Raw genomic sequence first — 18,342 nt, forward strand, 5'->3', positions numbered from 1 at the left:
GCGTAGGTTTTCCTCTTGTTTAATGTGATAATTGGTGCATTCAGTCTTTATCTGGTGGCATAGATTTTTGTATCGACTTTTGAAGTTGGCAACGTGACCAGATTTGTTTTTCCGCCAGAGTTATCTCTTTTTGAATTGAAGTTTCCTTCTTGTTATGGGTAATCTATTTTTTGTTTTGTTTTGGGAGTTGTTATTGGTACATATAGTTTGATGACTCTTTTGACTTCAAGTAAAAATATGTTGTAATGGTCTTCAACAGTATTGTATCCAGTGAATAGAGATTGCCAATCCAGGGATGAGAGATTGTTTTCTATAAGATTTTTTCAAAAGCATTGACTATAATATACAGTAAGTAGTCTTTGACTTACAACCAGTCACTTAGTAATGTTCACTTATAACCTACCTGAAAAAGGGAACTTACAACCTGGATTCTAAGTTTGGATAGTTGGGGTCCCCCCCCCGCAATCACAACTGTGTTTTATGAAGCTGTTTTACACAGTGTCCTGCAGTCGAATAACTATTTTACAACAGTTTTGCACCAAAACGGGACTTCCGGATTTTGGCAAACCACGCTCCTAGTGAACAGTAGGTTTGCATTTATGACCAATGTTCATTTGCTTAACTGCTGCAAAAATGTCCTAAAATTGGGTTGGTCACATGACTGCAGTAGTGGAATTCAGCCAGTTCGCACCACTTCGGGAGAACAGGTTGTTAAGTTTCTGAGCAGTTTGGTGAACTAGTTGTTGGAAGAAATCATTAGGGCAGAGAACCGGTTGTTAAATTATTTGAATCTCACCACTGCATGACTGATCCAATTTATGACCATTATGACTGCAGACAGGCTCTGTCATGCCCCTGGTGGAGACTGATTCTGAGGGAGAGGAGGAACAGCTGACAAGGAGTAGAAGTATGGCTCTGGAGGTTGTGGAGGAGGCTGGGGAAGGGCAGAGGTTGGCTGAGCAGTCAGAGAAGGGACCCAGGCCCATCCCCTATCCTTCCTAGGGCATGCAGGGAGGAGAGGATAAAGGAGAGACATGATCTACTTGGGAGGAGAGGGCCTTGATCCTCTTCATGGGCTGCAGCTGTGACAACTGAATAAGAGAACGAACATGCGTACAGGTGAGCGCTGGAAACAAAGGTTGGAAATATCTCTAGTTTATGGTTCCTCTCTGAGTTTGGTGTCCTTCCCAGTGTGGGTTATCTGTGGATGTCCTCCAGCCCTTATCTTGCCTGATTTGTGTTGCTTTTTTCCTTCTTTGTGTAACTGTTTGTGTGGGAGTTTTTTGTCTTCCGTCAAGAATATTCGGAGCTTGGAAGCAAAGTGAAGGAATAAAAGGGGCTTCGCCTGTTTTCTGTGACTGTGTTTGTTTTGTATCCCATCCTGGGTCATCACAGGCTCCATTACAGTTGTAACTCAAAGGCTACCTGTAGCTAGAGGCTGGACAAAAGGCGGAGGAGTGAGGAAATCAGACGTTTCTAACATCAAGCCTGACAAGTCCCACTTCCACTGAGAACAAACTTGCTACGTAGTTGCATCACGCTTTCCACCAGTTTTATTGAGAAAGTGGTGTAGTCAACTTGCTTGAGGAATGCATTGGCGTAAATTTGGCTCCATATGGTAGCTGTGTGTTCTCTTTCACATTCCAACAATGTATGTTCTTTCTTCATTTACTCCAAAATCGGAAAAAAAGGACATTGTTAGCACCCTGCATGCTGTTTTACCAGGAAATATCAGTTAAGGATTGGCAAGTTTCATATTGTAGGAGGAGGACCATACTAGTCTATGGCAGCCAAAAACCAGGAACATTCCAGGATCAACTTTTCATATGAAATAATTTAATGAAAAGGGTAAAGGTTCTGGTGTATTGTCTATGGATATTCTCAGTTATCCAGGTCATGGTTGCCCCAGAGGTGCTTTTTCAAGAGGCAACTGGACTTTCTTTGTTTTTCTTTGAAGACATTTTGCTTCATTTGCACTACTCAGATGACACCGAGGACACCGCTAAACCTCCAAGTGGCCTCAATGACTTTCTAAAAGAATACAAATGACCAGCTGTCTGCAAGGAGTATAAACCCTTCCCCGCCATCTGCTCAGAGCTGAAGAAGCTTCTTGGATGAAAAGTGAAATGTTTTTAAAGAAAAACAAGAAAGTCCAGTTGCCTCTTGGAAAAAAACACCTTTGGGACATTTGGGTATATTAAGTCGTTTCTCCGATTCTTCTGTGAGTTACTAAATATGGCAACTCTTAAAATTCTTTAGGAGGCTGATTTTTTAAAAGTTAGGTGTTCATGGATTTAAAAATTAATGGGATTATATAGAAATTAACAGGAAGGAATGCACAATTCATGTTGTTTTCTTGCTTTATGATCCCGCTAAATTTTAAAGTGAGGAAGGGATGTTCTATCCCTTATTAATCTAAACATTAGTGTTTTTTGCTTCCTGGAAATCACATCAAAAATTCTTCCTCTTTTTGTTTTTTTAAATCTTCACATTTTAAAAATACTGCAAAAACTGCTTAATAGTGATAATCATTTCACTAAATACAAAAAAGATGAATTTTCAAATTGTGTGCAGCAATTGACAACTAGTCATTTAGTGATCGTTCAAAGTTATAATGGCACTCAAAAAAGTGATTTATAACAGTTCCTCTCACGACTGTCAAAGCCACCTCATGATCATGTGATCAAAATTTTGGCACTTGGCAACCAACCAATGTATTTACAATGGTTGCAGCATCCTGGGGTCACCATTTCTGACCTTTCCAGCTGTCTTCCGACAAGCAAAGTTAGTGAGGGAAATCAGATTTGCTTAATGGCCACATGATTGGCTTAAGAACTATGGCAAAAAAGGTCGTAACATTGGGTGCGACTCACTTAACAACCACCTTGCTTAGCAACCAAAATTCTTGTCTCAGTTGTGGTTGTAATCCGAGGACTAGCTGTATGTGCATGTGTTGTGTGTGCATCTATGTATATAGAGAGTATTTAAACTGCTGGCTTCTGATTATGATGACAATTATGAACCAGAAAAATTGGCAGCTTTTCCCACCACAGAAGTGTTGGAAGACAAGGCACGTGAGATGGTCTGCTAAACATACACCAGAGGGCGCTGTCTCTCGCCTAGGCAGCTGCCAGCCCCAAATTGTCCCAATTTTCTCAGTCTTGCTGAACCAGATGTTGTGTTCTCTGTCTTCCGAGAGCATCTTCCTCTGGTTTCCCTTTTATAAATAATCTGCAGCACCAAAATAAAAATTGGGGGAAGACAAAACAAGAAGGTCAGAAGTGAGAGGACATCAAAGAAGAAAGATACAGTGTGGGATATACAGGCGAGGATGTATCTGCCTTGGAAACTTAAAAAGCAGTTTTGGATCTGTTGAGCTGGCACCATTTCTCTCACAAAGGCTCCTGAGGTTTAGTTTGGTGACAGCGCTTAGAATTCACTCAAGCAGGGAATTGCTGAACTACACCAAGTGGCTTCCCTGACTGTAGAATTGCTCGTTTGAGCTGTTGGGACTTATACTTTAGCACCCTCTGGAAAACAACAGGCCTCCAAACTTTGCTCTTCAGAATTCCCAAACCTTTGGAAAGAATTGAAGATTTGGCCTGAGTGACACACACCACAGGATGAGGTAGGGACACGGGTGTCCATGCAGGTCAAAAAAGTCAAGATTGTGGCCACCACCTCTCAACCGAAGCCCTGTTCCTTTTTCAGCTGGGTTGCAATGCACATAAGCAATAGCACTAGGTTTATATACTGCTCCACAGTACTTTACAGTATTCTCTGGGTGACTTGTAAATGTCAGCATATTGTCCCCAACAATTCTGGCTCCTCATTATACTGACTGCAGAAGGATGGAAGGCTGAGCCAACCTTGAGCCGGTTAGGATTGAACTCCTGGTAGTGGGCAGAGTTTGCCTGAAAGGCTGCATTCTAACCCCTCGCCAACGCAGCTCATAGAAATGGGTGGAGCTTTCATCCTGTGGCCCTGTCTAGCATCATAATTTTTTTGACCCTCCCTGTGGACATCTTATGTGGGTGGAAGAATTGACTACGTCAGAATATAGTGAAAGATATTGTCAAATTAAGACTCTCCCCCCCCCCCCCCCCTCCACACACATGCACACAGCAGGGCAGAAGCTCATGTGTGCAAGAAAAAAAACTCTGTACCCAGTTTTTCCTCAGATGTTTTCCAATTGCATGGAGCCTGACGCATAAAGCAGCCTCAAAAATGCGATTCCTTGCCATAAATTCTGCAAAGGGACAGGACGTCGTATCCTACTGTGATTCATTCCTCCTTGTCTTGCCAGATGTGTAGACAAGGTTGGCTAGAAAGACAAGAGTGACTGTTCAATACTCTGGGGCAGTGGTCACCAACCAGTGGGCCAGTGACCACTGGTGGTCCGTGAGAAAATTTTGGTGGTCCGCAGAGAAATGTCACCCCCAAAGCAATTAATCCAGGCTGTGCGGGAACACAAGGCTTGCGTTGTTTGCATTGTGAACAACATGAGATAGTGAGGAGAGGTGGGGGAAAGGGCAGAGAGGGGAAGTTGCTCCACTCGCCCCACGTGCCTGGCCTGGCTACCGTGCTGCTTCTTTCTGCTTCTTCTACTTCTGTCTGCACGCAAAGTAAGCATCAAAAGTCTTTCTTTCTCTCCCCCAAACTCTGCCGGAAATGAGTCTTTGGGACTCTGCAAGGCATCCTGCTCTAAGAGGCTGCGCCGGTGCGACAAGTCTCACAAAGACTCATTTCTGGTAGAGTTTGGGGGAGAGAAAGAAAGACCTCTGCTGCTTCTGCTGTTTTCCTTGCATGCAGCCAAAAGTCTCTCCCCTACCCCAAGAACAGAACTGGAGACAGTATCCTGCGATCTCAAATAAAGAATGATTGATCGGTAGGAAAACAGAGTGGGGAATTTTCCCGGGGTCTCTGCTGCTTTCTGCAGAACCCTGGGAAAACGTCAGCAAGCCGCCGTCAGTCAAAATTCATATTAGTGGTCCACAGGATTTAAAATTATGAGTTTGGTGGTTCCTGAGGTTCGAAAGGTTGGCGACCCCTGCTCTGGGGTATGGATAGCTTAGATAAGCAAGCTGGCATCATCGGGCAGCTGCTAATATTCCCCCTCCCAACCTGCCAAGGCTTACCAGCGTCATGGCTACTGCAGCTGCCAACTTGCTCTTTCCCTTCCAGCCAAGCTGGTACCCAGGGTGGTTCTAGTCCTGGTGGAAGACGGAGAGTTTGATGCTGTCTCACAGAGATGCGGAAGGCAGGAAGAAGGAAAAGGGTCGAGCCCCTTTGCTGGGCAGCCCTGGAGCAACCTGCTTCACTGATGCACGCTCCCCATTTCCACCTGCTTCTCCCTTTCCAGCTTCATTCTGGGTGGCCCAGCGAAAACAGAGCAGGGGAACAGAGAGTGAAGCTCAGTCAACAGGGAAGAAGGAAGAAGCAAAACCAGAAAGGATTTGGGAGGGCAGCTTAGAAGGAAGACATGGAGCAGGAATAGAGAGAAGAAGCCGGAAGGGGAAAAATCAGTTGATGAGAGAAGCCTGGGCTGTGTCTGGAGCAGGGGCCACGTAGGCTGGATGGGGAAAACCCTGGGATGAGAAGGGGAGAGTCCAAGGCAGCTCCAAACCAGGGAGGGGAAGAGGGGAGGGCGAGGGAGGGAAGGCAGGTAAGGGAGGGAGAGGGCTGGGGGACGAAAAGGAGGTGGAGAAGACGGAGGTGGGCAGAGGAATGGCTGGCTTGTGGGGGTTGGGGGCAAGCAATGGGGAAGGGACCGGACCAGCTGAGTCCTTCTGGCCGCCGTGAGTGCGCCGGTGACGGTTCAGGTGAGAGCTGCGGCTGAAGCACTTGCTGCAGAGGCTGCATTTGTAGGGCTTCTCCCCGTGTGGGTGCGCTGGTGGATGGTCAGCTCCGAGCGCTGGACGAAGGCCTTGCCACACTCCCCGCAGGCGTAGGGCTTCTCCCCCAGATGGGTGCGCTGGTGAGTCAGCAAGTTGGAACTGACACTGAAGCACTTGCCACAGGTGTCGCAGCGGTACGGCTTCTCCCCGGTGTGCATGCGCTGGTGGATGGTCAGGTCTGACTTCTGGATGAAGCCCTTGCCACACTCCCCGCACGAGAAAGGCTTCTCCCCGGTGTGGATGCGCTGGTGCTTCATCAGCGCCGAGCGCTGGGCAAAGGCTTTCCCACAACCCTCACACTTGTAGGGCTTCTCCACAAGACCCGGAGGCTGAGCGGGAAGCTTGCTCAGGCTCTTCCCACAGTCCAAGCAATGGCCGCCGCGAGTGAGACGCCCTCTGCCACCGTACAGCTGGTATTTCAGGGTCTGCTTGGCCCCACTGCTGAGGAGGAACGTTTTCACATGTTCGGGGCAGCAGTGGGCAGCTGCAGCCACCGCCAGGGCTTGGTGGACTCTCTGGTGCCGGTCGAGATGGGAACTCACAGAAAACCCCCGGCCACACTGGGCACAGGTATACGGGCGTTCCCCGGTGTGCACCCGTTGGTGGCGCTCCAGGTCGGAACGCTGGATGAACCTCTTGCCGCAGTCGGCACACGGGAACGGGCGCTCCCCTGTGTGAATGCGCTGGTGCTGCGCCAGGTTGGAGCTGCGGCTGAACCGCTTCCCACAGGCACTGCAGGGGTACGGGCGCTCCCCTGAATGGGTCTTACGGTGCTTAGCGAGAGCAGAGCGTTGTCCAAAACATTTCCCACAGTCGGGACAGTAGTGGGTAGTGGGGACCAGAGAGGTGGCCGAAGGCTGCTCCTGAGGGTTGTCTTGGTGGGTGCGCCTGTGCCGGTCGAGGTGGGAGCTGATGGAGAAGCATTTCCCACAGTCCTGGCAGGCGTATGGCCGCTCCCCTGTGTGCACCCGCTGGTGACGCTCCAGATCCGATTTCTGGGTGAAGGCCTTGCCGCAGGCTGTGCAGGGAAAGGGACGTTCCCTTGTGTGCACCCGCTGGTGCTGCACCAGGTTGGAGCTGCGGTTGAATCTTTTGCCACAAGCCACGCACAGGTAGGGCTTCTCCCCCGTGTGGATCTTCTGGTGTTTAGCCAGGATGGAGTGTTGCCGGAAGCAACGTCCACACTCGGTGCATTGGTGTGGTCTCTCTGGTGTGGGCATACTGTGGCCTCGACCACTACCACTCATGCTTTTCTGCCCACACTCCCCACACACTCCAGACTTTTCCAGGTGCCTTTGACTGTTGGAATTTTTCCCTTCCTGCTGATGCACCGCGGAGTTTTGAGGAGGCTGTTGGCCCTTTAGGCTCTGCGGGCACCAATTGCTGCTTGTGCAAGCCTCCTCTGGGCTGATAGATCTCCTTGAAGGTGGTGCCTCCTTCTGCACATGGTCTTGTTCTGGCTGCAACTCTTCTTCATTCTCCCCAGCAGCTGGAATAGAAATAGGAAGATAAAAAGCAGCAAGACCAACTCAAAGTGATTAATTTTCTCAAAGTTATGTCCTTTGGGGCTTTGGGAATGGCTCCCCTACCAGCTCCATCATCCACAGGTAACAAAAGAGGGCTGCAATAATCCAGATCACCACTAGGCACAAACAAGGATAATTTTCTGGGTCTCTTTGCTACCATCTAGTGGCTTTTTTGTTCAGCCCAGAGATGGTAGCCCTGCTCCAGTCCAGGGGGACGCGATGACAGTGGTTAAGATGCTGGGCTTGTCGTCTGGAAAGCTGACAGCCCAGGTTTGAGACCCAAGCATTGTGTAGTGGGGTGAGCTCCCATTCCTCACCCTTAGCTCCTGTGAATCTAGCAATTCAAAAGCATGCAAACACGAATAGATAAACAGGTACCACTTTGGTGGGAAAGTAACAGCACTCTGTAACATTATGCTGGCCACATGACCACAGAAACGTCTTCAGACAGTGTTGGCTTAATGGCCCTTGAAATGGAGATGACCACCCTCCCCTAGAGTCAGCTACAACCAGCAGAGTAAAATCCACACCGGAACTTCTTTACCTACTCCACTTCATATAGCCAAGTACAATGGATGAAAGGCATTCCAGTGAAACCCAACACACCATGATCAGTCCCTTCTTCAAACCCTACTCATTGCTCTGTTCCCTTAGCTCATCTGTTCCTCCAGAAATAACTAGTTCTGCCCTGATGGCACATTAGGAGGAAGTTCTCAGATCTGACAATGTTCTCCATCAGACCGGAGGATACAGCATAGTCTTCTTCACACTGGGGTTATTCCAAAAGTCACAGCTCAAGCTACAGCGGGGGGAAAAAACCAAGTCTTTTACTTTCTCACACACATTTATACATACCAATTTCAGGATTTCTTTCAAAAATAGAAAAGCTTGCTGCTGTAAAACTAAACTGAAACTCCTCTCCTCTGCTTGTGTTTTGCATTTGGAACAGATCTCTTTTCAGGTGGGGAGGGGGAGCAGAACTCCTTAGCATCAGAGCGTGTTAATAATAATATATGAAATACGAATGCTCTGATGGTAATTTGGAAAAAATCCTTTCTTAGTGAGCACCTAGAAGCCAAGAGGAATAGAGGTGCCAAATTTCAAGTTTGTAGGCTTTACGGTTCTGGAGATTTTGTGATGATACATGAGTGGTATTTCGCTTTTGTATAAGTAGCTAATCCATCCTCCACACAATTAAAAGTCCAGAGTGAGATAATTCTATCAGTTCATGCCTGGAACCACTGAATTGTCCAATAACATGACTGATGGCAAATATCAAAAGTATGCATGCTGGGCTCTAAGGACAATCTGTAGGACTCACCTGACCTTCAGAGATCTGACTTCCAAAATCCCTGAGGAAAGAGATGAACCACAAAGAGATTCACATAAAGATAGCAAAGTCCTCATGCCATGTCACAGCTCTCCTTGCAACCGCCATTTATCAAAAGCAGAGATAGCAATCCTGTGGCTCTCTAAGTGATGTTGAACGGCACTTCCAATCAGACTCTGACAACAAGCCCAGATGTCAACAGGATTGGCAATTGGAACCCAAGAACATCTGGGAGGTACAGTAATGGATGACCCACTCCTTCCTCAAAGGTAAGAACCGGCATAACTTAAATACAGTACTTAATATTCAGATAATTTAGATGCAGATCTTCTAAGAACTGGATCTTGGATCTTAGAATTTCTTGGATCGAAGAACTGACTGTAGGAAATCCTTGATACCTATGGTTAGCGAGAGAGTAAATACATCTGGCACAAATAGAAAAAAAATGCAGTGGCCTTAACAGGATTGGAGGCTTTCATTGACATGATGAAAGTAAACATTGTGTCCTGGTTGAAACGAAAGATACACAAAGTTATCCTGTTAACTATTTCTTCTCTCATACTCAGTATGAAATGTACGACAGGTCAGTTGGGCTGGAAATACAGCAGATGTAGGAGTTTATACATTTTGGGCCTGCTTTGCATGGGGGGAAGCTGTTATTCTTGCAATAGATTCATCAGTGTTCAACCAGGGGGAGATAATGTGTTTTTCTCTTTTGTTTTTTTAAAATTCACATTTTTAAATGTTCTTGCCTAGTTTCGTTTTATCTCTGTTAAACTTTTTCCTTTGGATTTTGTATTTTAATCTTCTGAATAAAATAAAAAAATTGAGATTAAAAAAAACACAAAAGGAGCAGATGTTGCTCCTTTCTTCATCTGAATAACAGAGTTGGAAGGGACCTTGGAGGTCTTCTAGTCCACCCCCCTGCTCAAGCAGGAGACCCTATACCATTCCAGACAAATGGTTATCCAATCTCTTCTTAAAAGCCTCCAGTGTTGGAACACCCACAACTTCTGAAGGCAAAGCTGTTCCACTGACCCATTGTTCTGACTGTCAGGAAATGCCTCCTTAGTTCTAGGTTGCTTCTCTCCTTGATTAGTTTCCATCCATTGCTTCGTTATTCTGCCCTCAGGTGCTTTGGAGAATAGCTTGACTCCCTCTTCTTTGTGGCAGCACCTGAGATACTGGAATACTGTTATCATGTCACCCCTGGTCCTTCTTTTCATCAAACTAGACATATCCAATTCCAGCAATTGTTCTTTATATGTTTTAGCCTCCAGCCCTCTAATCACCTTTTCTGCACTCTTTCCAGAGGGTCTACATCTTTTTCATAATATGGGGACCAACACTGGATACAGTATTTTAAGTGTGATCTTACTAAAGCTTTATAAAAATCAGTACTAATACTTCATGTGATCTTGATTCTATCCCTGTGTTAATGCAACCTAGGATTGCGTTAGCTGTTTTGGGCTGCTGCAGCTCATATTTAAGTGATTGTCCACTACATCTCAAGAGTTACGGCTATTGAGCCAGGTTTCATAATGAAAAGGACCAGGGGTGACATGATAGAGTTAGATAGTGTTCCAATATCTCAGGGGCTGCCACAAAGAAGAGGGAGTCAAGCTCTTCTCCAAAGGACCTGAGGGCAGGACAAGAAGCAATGGGGGGGGGAAACTAATCCAGGAGAGAAGCATTTTAGAACTAAGGAGGAATTTCCTGACAGTTAGAACAATTAATCAGTGGAACAATTTGCCTCCAGAAGTTGTGAATTTTCCAACACTGGAAGTTTTTAAGAAGAGATTGGATAACGATTTGTCTGAAGTGGTATAGGGTTTCCTGCCTAAGCAGGGGGTTGGACTATTCTTATAGTCTTATTCTAATCTAGTCTGATTCTATTTTATCCTATACTGATTCTATTCTAGTCTGATTCTATTCTAGTCTGATTCTATTCTTATTCTTATTCTTATTCTTAGGCTTCTAGCAGACTTATTTATTCTGTTCTGTTTCTATTCTATTCTATTCTATTCTATTATTCTATTCTATTTTCTATTCTATTCTATTCTATTCTATTCTATTCTATTCTATTCTATTCTATTCTATTCTATTCTATTCTATTCTATTATTCTATTCTTTCTATTCTATTCTATTCTATTCTATTCTATTCTATTCTATTCTTTCCCTATTCTATTCTATTCTTTCCTATTCTATTCTATTCTATTCTATTCTATTCTATTCTATTCTATTCTATTCTATTCTAATTCCCTATTCTATTCTATTCTATTCTATTCTACTCTACTCTACCTCTACTCTACTCTACTCTACTCTACTCTACTCTACTCTACTCTACTCTATCTATTCTTTCCTATTCCATTCTATTCTTTCCCTATTCTATTCTATTCTATTCTTTCCCTATTCTATTCTATTCTATTCTTATTCCATTCCATTCTGTTCAACTTGAGTCCCTCTGTAGATGCTTTCCCTGTTATTTTGCACAGTGTCATCCCCTTCATTCCTAGCATTCCCACAGTTCCTGCAAGGAGACCATCTCACCTTCATCTTTGTGATTCTTAGGCGCTTTCTTTCTTGCTTTCCGCTTCCCCTCCTGGCTCTGCTCTTTCACCAGTTCCCGCAGCATCTTCTCCACTTGGCTCCTGCCAGCCGTCTGCAGGATGAAGCCCAGCTGGCGACGGAGGTCAGCATTGAGTCCACTTTCACTTGGGCCAGCTGCTTGGCTCTGCAACTGGGCCTGCGGTGCTTGGCTCCGTTCAGACTCCATGACTGCACCACAGAGACACAACGCAAACAGAGAGTTCCTGCATAGCTTTGACAGCCGATCCAGGTGGAGAAAAAATGCTGAATTGCTCTAATGCCTTCATGTCTTGCTTAGGGTACAAATCAGTCAGAAAAGCTTTTCAGAGCACGGTTAATGTTAAATTATTCTGGACTTATGCTTTGGATGGGGATCCTGTTTCATGTAGTGGTGAAGGTGTCAGGCTAGACACTGGGAGACTGTGAGTTCTAGACCCAGCTAAAAAGCACAAAGCTAAGGAGGTGACTTTGGGCCAATCACTTTCTCTCAGCCATAGGAAGGAAGTAACGGCAAACCCCTTCTGGAAAACCTTGTGTCATGCCCCTGTCAGGATCTGAATCCAAGGAGGAATCTGGACAGCTGACAGGGAATGGGAGTGTGGCTCCATCTGGGGAAGGGCAAAGTCTGGCTGAGCAAGGCAGGGGAGAGATAGAACAAGGGAGAGGGAGTTCAGAGGAAGATCCAGGCCTACCCCCTCTTCATCCTAGAGCACGCAGGGAGGAATGGAGAAGAGAGCAACGTGGGTTGCATGGCTTGCTGGGGAGGAAAGGGCCCTGATTCCCTTCATTAGCCACAGCTGGGAAGACAGTTGATAAGAAAGGCAGGCTGCATGTAGCAGGCTGTTGGGAGCAAAAGTCACTTTATCTTGTGGCGTATCTGTGTTCCTGGCATCTTCCCAACCGTGTGAGTTTTGCTGTACCTTCAAGTCTGATATTCTTGCTCCTACCCTGCCAAACTAATTACTTCAGATTGGCTTGTTTGGACTTTAAGTTACAGTTTGTGTTGACCATGTTTTGGACTTAATTTTCTGCAGTCAAAGGCTGTTTCTGGGAGAGGTTTTTTTCCAGCCAGAAGGTAACCTGGACATTGGGGGCAAAGTTGAAGATAATAAAGGGACTCTTGTTGATTATCTGTGTTGCCTTTGTGCCATGCCCCGGGTCATCACACCTTGCCAAGAAAACTTGCATGGACTTGTCCAGAGTCTGCAAGAATTGGACATGATTAAAGGGAAGGGAAAAATGCTTTGGGTATAAATTTTATAGAGACATAGCTACAAAGCCTAGCTAAAGTGTTGGCAAACCTTATTTCCAAATGTTGGCCAAATACAAGAGCAACAGGACACTGGGGGAGAGTTAGCCACTTGCCTATCGAATTAGCACAGTCTCTTCCACTTGAGGTATTAGACAGCAACTCCAATAATTCCCACCAGAGCATCCAAGGGTTGTGCTGGGTGAGAATTATGGAAGTTGCCTGAAGTCAGTATGCCTGAAGGGCCTCGAGTTCAGAAAAACTGCTGACATAACTGCTGTTGCGATCCACTGATGTTGCGGTCATACTATTTGTGTTGGCACCCTGCCTTTCCTTCCACTTTAGATACAATGTCCATCTGGCTGACAACAGTTAAAAATAAAATATAAAAAAGCAGCCACACCAGAAAATTATCACAAAGAAAAACTGGTGCAATAAGTTGCAGTATCCTAATAGCAATGTAGGCAGATGTTTTAAGGTGAAAGCTCTTCATGGCACTACAAAAAATACGACTGGGAAAAAAAGTTCCTTTTTCAAGGATAAACTCTAGAAATGGCCTTAATCCAGGATAGTAACCTCAGGGAAAAATGCAGCCTGCTCCAGCTGTTTCCAGCATGTCCTGGATAAATGCATTTATCTAATTTATATCCTGCTTTATTTTTTTTTTATAAATAACTCAAGGCAGCAAACTATCTAATATGCCTCCCTCCCTCTATTTTCCTCACAGCAATAACCCTGTGAGGCAAGTTGGTCTGAGAGAGTGATGGGCCCAAAGTCACCAGATAGCTTTCATGCCTAAGGCGGGATTAGAACTCACAGTCTCCTGGTTTCTAGTTTAGTGCCTTAACCCAGAGCTGGTATTCAGCAGGTTCTGACCAATTCTGGAGAACCGGTAGCAAAAAAAATTGAGTTCGGAGAACCAGCAAATCCCACCTCTGACTGGAGATTTTACAATATCCTTCCCCTGTCATGCCCACCAAGCCACGCCCACAAAACCGGTAGTAAAAAAAATTTGAATTCCACCACTGCCTCAACCACTACACCAAACTCTGATTATGGCGGAAAGGAATCCAGGTTTCAGGGAATTTGAGCACCTATTCAGACACAGGGAGTCTCTTCCTTCTGCAGACTTACCAGGCCCAAGTCCTCTTCTTCTGTGGGATTCAGCAAAGGCAGTTATCCGAGGCCAACTGATTGCAATTTCCTCCGCTGCAGATGGGAGAAATGGAGGTTGCGGATCAGAAGACATCAAGGCACAACTACTCGTTGCATTGATATCAAGGAACTCAAAAAAAAAAAAAGAGATATTCCCTTCATTTGATACCTACAATAATAAATCTGTGAGACTGGTTGGAAAGAAAGAGGGACTGGCTAAAGGATAGCCAGTGAGCCCCATGATCGAGTGGGAATTTTGAACCTGCCCTGAACCTCGTCCAATGCCCTAATCATATTCTGCATTGTTTCCCACAAGCATACACCACTTCAGATTTAAGGGAGTCCGAAGATTTTACATGCAAGCAATCATGAGTTCAAGTCCCGGCAGTTCCTAATTAGCTAGCAGGGAGAACTTTACCCTAAGATATTCCAGAACTGTGGCAATGCAGGCAAATAATATTAGGTGGGTACCTTCAGCCTTAAGCAAGGGTGTCCACAGGAGGTGTCACGTAAGTTGAGAGGTAACCACCAACTAGACTTTTGTGTTTTAGAGCCGTGGTGGCACAGTGGTTAGAATGCAGTATTGCAGGCTAATTCTGCCGACTGCCAGCAATTCCATTCTCCCTGGCTCAAGATTGACTGAGTTTTCCATCCTTGCAAAGTCGGTAAAATGAGGACCCAGATTGTTGGGAGCAATAGACTGACTCTGTAAACCACTTAAGAGAGGGCTGTAAAAGCACTGTGAAGCGGTATATAAGTCTAAGTGCTGTTGCTATTTGGTGTCACCCCCGTGGGACAGCCCAGCAAATGTATCTGGCTGTCAGGTTTCCCTTTGGCAGCCCTCAGAGTCTCTTCCAACCAGGATTGCTGCCATAAACAGATCACAATTTAATAAAAAAATCAAGGAAGCTATCCCCACCAATAAACCAAGTCTCACGGTGCTGCATCGTTCAACCAACCCATGCCCCCTCACACACACATCCAGAAATGTTAAGCATGGTTTCCTTGAGATAAGGAAAGAGGCTGCCCATTTTCAAAATTCAACTTTTGGATGGAAACTGCAGCCATGGATTAAGACTAGGAGCAGAGTCAGGAGAGATGACACCGCAACATCCTGGTGGCTGAGAAGCTACTCACCCAGTGAGATCACGTTCTCGTAGTTTTCTTGCATGACGTTGGTGACCGGGTGCTTCTGTGAATATCGCCAACCCTGAAATGACAACATCCTGCATGCTGAGCCAAGTGGCAGGACAGAGAGAAGCCTCTTGTGTGAACCATGATGGGATTATGCAGCCGAAGACTAGGAACTTCAGGATTTGGACTACAGAGGTCACAAGGGGCAGGAATTTGCTCCTGGACAACAGGGAGCCGGAATACAAATTGACTTTCTCTTCCATAAGGAAATAAGAGCAAAAACGAGGCCCCATTAGAAAATCGGTAAATCTAGCCTGACTCTTGCAGATTGCAATTGATAACGGAGCTCCCTATGTTAAATGAGGCCATATTTTGCTGAACCTTTGTTTACCAAATCAAATACTATGTTTTACAAGCAGTCCTCAACATGACCACAGCTGAGACCAGAATTTCCATTGCTAAGCCAGGCGGTTGTTAAGTGAGTCACACCTGATTTTTGTTGTTAATTGTTAACAACAGCTTCCCCCTTTGACTTTGCTTGTGGAAAGCTGGCTGGCAAGGTCACAAGCGGCAATCACATGACTCAGGACGCTGCAGCTATTGTAAATTAATGCCAACTGCCAAGCCCCTGAATTTTGATCACATGACTGTGGGGATGCTCCAATGGTCAAAAGTGTGAAAAACGGTCATAAGTCGCTTTTCCCCCCAGTGACATTGTAACTTTGAATGACCGCTAAATGAATGGTTGTTTTTGTTTGTTTTAATCTTTTGTAATTTTAATCTGTTTTTATATTCCTGTTTTTATAGCTGTTTTATTATACTTTTATTAAGCAGCTGAGAATTGCCTCAAATTGCAAGGTGGACAGCATATAAATTTAATAAATAAATCCTAGAACTGAGTATATATATTATTTGATTATCCCTGTTTTTTCGGTGTAGAGAATACATTCAACCACCCACAAACAGACTGGGTTTGCACAATCTATTAATCTACCCCCAAACGGATCATGGTTAAAATTAGCCAAGCTGAACATGTACCAATGTGGATGGTAGGTTTTTGATTGGCCAGGTTGCTGTGCAAACCCATTGCATGCTCAGCTCCTTTGAAAGGCACCCACTAAGGGAAAGTTTGATTGGCAGAGTAAACTGGAGGAAGAAGGGTAAGCAATAGCAATGCATTATGCTTCCTAGCAGTAAATGAAGCTTCGTTGTAGGTCCTAAGAAAGCTGCCCATATAAAAGAATCAGAGAAATCCCAGAGACTGTAAAGGCCAACCTTTGCGTCTTAAGAGGTGCACAAAGGAGGCTCAGCCAATCTAAGTGTACGCATGTTGTACAACCCGACAGTAAAGATTTGAATTATTGAATTGAAGGGCCCTGGAAAGGGCTTGAAGGCCAAAGAAAGGAAGTGTTCCTTCGCACAGTTATAATCAACTTACAGAATTCACACCCGCAAGAAGAATGGAAGATGGGAGGTTATCAATGGCTCCCTGTCAAGACGGCGGTGTAGAGCTTCCATATCCAAAGGCAAGCTACCTCTGAAATCAGTTGCAGAGGACATCCAGCAGGAAAAAAAGGGGCTGTTCTGTTGACCTGCCGTTCTGGCATTTCCAGTAGGGGCCTGGCTGGCCGCTGGAGGAACCAAGGATGAAGAGATGAGCAGTCGGGTCTTGCAAAAGGAGTTCTCCGGGATAGTCTACTTTCAAATCAACTCCCAACCCTGAATGCAACGGGACTCGCTCTCAAGGAAGCCAAAAGCGGCTTCCAGCTTTGCCTCCGTCCTCTGGCTGCTCCTTTCGGCTCTTCCTCTTCTCCCACCGGAGAGAACCTGGTTTTTTTGTTTTTCTCTCCCCTTCTGATGATCCGGACTTCTCCTTCGAAGTTCCGGAGTTTCCAGCTGTTTGTTGGCGAGCGCCGCCGTCGCTCCTGCTCCGCGATTTGCAGCCGTCTCTTTTAAGCCCCGAGGGAGAAGCAGCTCCGGCTGTTCTCTTTTGGGAGGTGGGATGCCCCGATCCCTCGGGTTTCAGCCGCCACCTCCCGACCCAGGAAGCTCAACCCCGGATACAGCCGGCGAAAGGGAAGAGGTGAGTGGGAAGACCGCAGCCCCCAAATGACTGGAAATCCGGCAAGCCGAGGCCCTCTGCTGGCTTCCTCGATAACGGGGGGTGGGGGGCGGGAATCCCATTCACGCGCGTCTGGTTTGTCCCCTACATTGTGTGCTGTTTGGAAACGCCCATGTTTTAACCCGGGAGGAATGATGGGAAAGGGACAGATATAGTATAGTATATAAAATCATACATTGCAATGTCCTACCTGTCAATGAATACTTCAGCTTTAACCATAATAATACAAGAGCACACAACAGATACAAACTCAAGGTAAACCGCACCAAACTTGATTGCAGGAAATACGACTTCAGCAACAGAGTGGTCAATGTCTGGAATACTCTACCTCAGGGGTCCCCAACCACCGGTCCGCGGACCGGTACCGGTCCGTGGAACAAGTCCTACCGGGCCGCTGGCTTGCTGGGCGCCGCCATCTTGTTTTGATGAAAAAGTGCTTCCGGTGAGCTTTTCCGGGTAGAAAGCTCACTGGAAGCACTTTTTCATCAAAACAAGATGGCGGCGCCCAGCTGATGTCGGTACCGGGCCGCGGCATAAAAAAGGATGGGGATACTGGGCCGCGGCGTAAAAAAGGTTGGGGATCACTGCTCTACCTGACTCTGTGGTTTCTTCCCCAAACCTCAAAAACTTTAACCTTAGACTGTCTACTATTGACCTCACCCCTTTCCTAAGAGGTCTGTAGGGGGTGTGCATAAGCGCACCAACATGCCTACTGTCCCTGTCCTATTGTTTCTTTTTCTTATACTGTATGTTACCATTTCATGTATTCATAACTATGTTTGTACTTACACCTGTTATCTTGCAAGCAACTGATAATAATAAATAAATAAATAAATAAATAAATAAATAATAATAATAATAATAATAATAATAATAATAATAATAATAATAATAATAAAAATAAAAATAAATAAAAATAAATAAAAATAAATAAATAAATAAATAAAAATAGTGAAGATGACCTAAAACTCCAACAATAAAAGATCTTCAAATAATGGAAAGATGTGCCATTTAGAAGATGAGGTAGAGTTTCAGTTGCTCCAGAAGGCAGATCCAGAGACAAGAGAGTAAAATTTGGGGCAAAATATCAGGAGAAGCGCCTCTCGTTGTTATTGCACTGGCATTAAATCTTACTCTACTGGTATACAGCAGAAGAGGTCTTGAATGCAATAATCCTTTGAGGATTAAAAAAAAAAATGGTGTCTATAAAGAAAGTCTTGGAGTTGGAGTTACGTGTTGAATCAGAATCAGCAGGGCGACATGGATACAAGAAAAGAAAACACAATTGTAGGCACATCTGGGGGAATTAATGTTAGTTTTGTGTTAGCAAGGCCCCAGCT

At 45.3% G+C, this 18,342-nt stretch overlaps 1 protein-coding gene across 1 annotated transcript; it reads right to left on the reverse strand.

Moving 5' to 3' along the window:
• Window positions 1-1,691: 1,691 nt before the first annotated feature.
• LOC113422200 (uncharacterized) lies at window positions 1,692-16,452 on the reverse strand. The gene is given in 8 exon segments (XM_026682990.2): window positions 1,692-3,231; window positions 4,167-4,324; window positions 5,139-5,881; window positions 5,884-7,386; window positions 11,304-11,531; window positions 13,726-13,800; window positions 14,884-14,956; window positions 16,319-16,452. Coding segments are annotated over 5 exon segments (2,199 nt in total). The 5' UTR covers window positions 14,918-14,956; window positions 16,319-16,452; the 3' UTR covers window positions 1,692-3,231; window positions 4,167-4,324; window positions 5,139-5,522.
• Window positions 16,453-18,342: the final 1,890 nt, after the last annotated feature.

This window comes from Notechis scutatus, chromosome 2, assembly GCF_049901735.1.
Source record: "Notechis scutatus isolate UNSWTSFEM ecotype Mainland chromosome 2, rNotScu1.2, whole genome shotgun sequence".
Taxonomy (NCBI): domain Eukaryota; kingdom Metazoa; phylum Chordata; class Lepidosauria; order Squamata; family Elapidae; genus Notechis; species Notechis scutatus.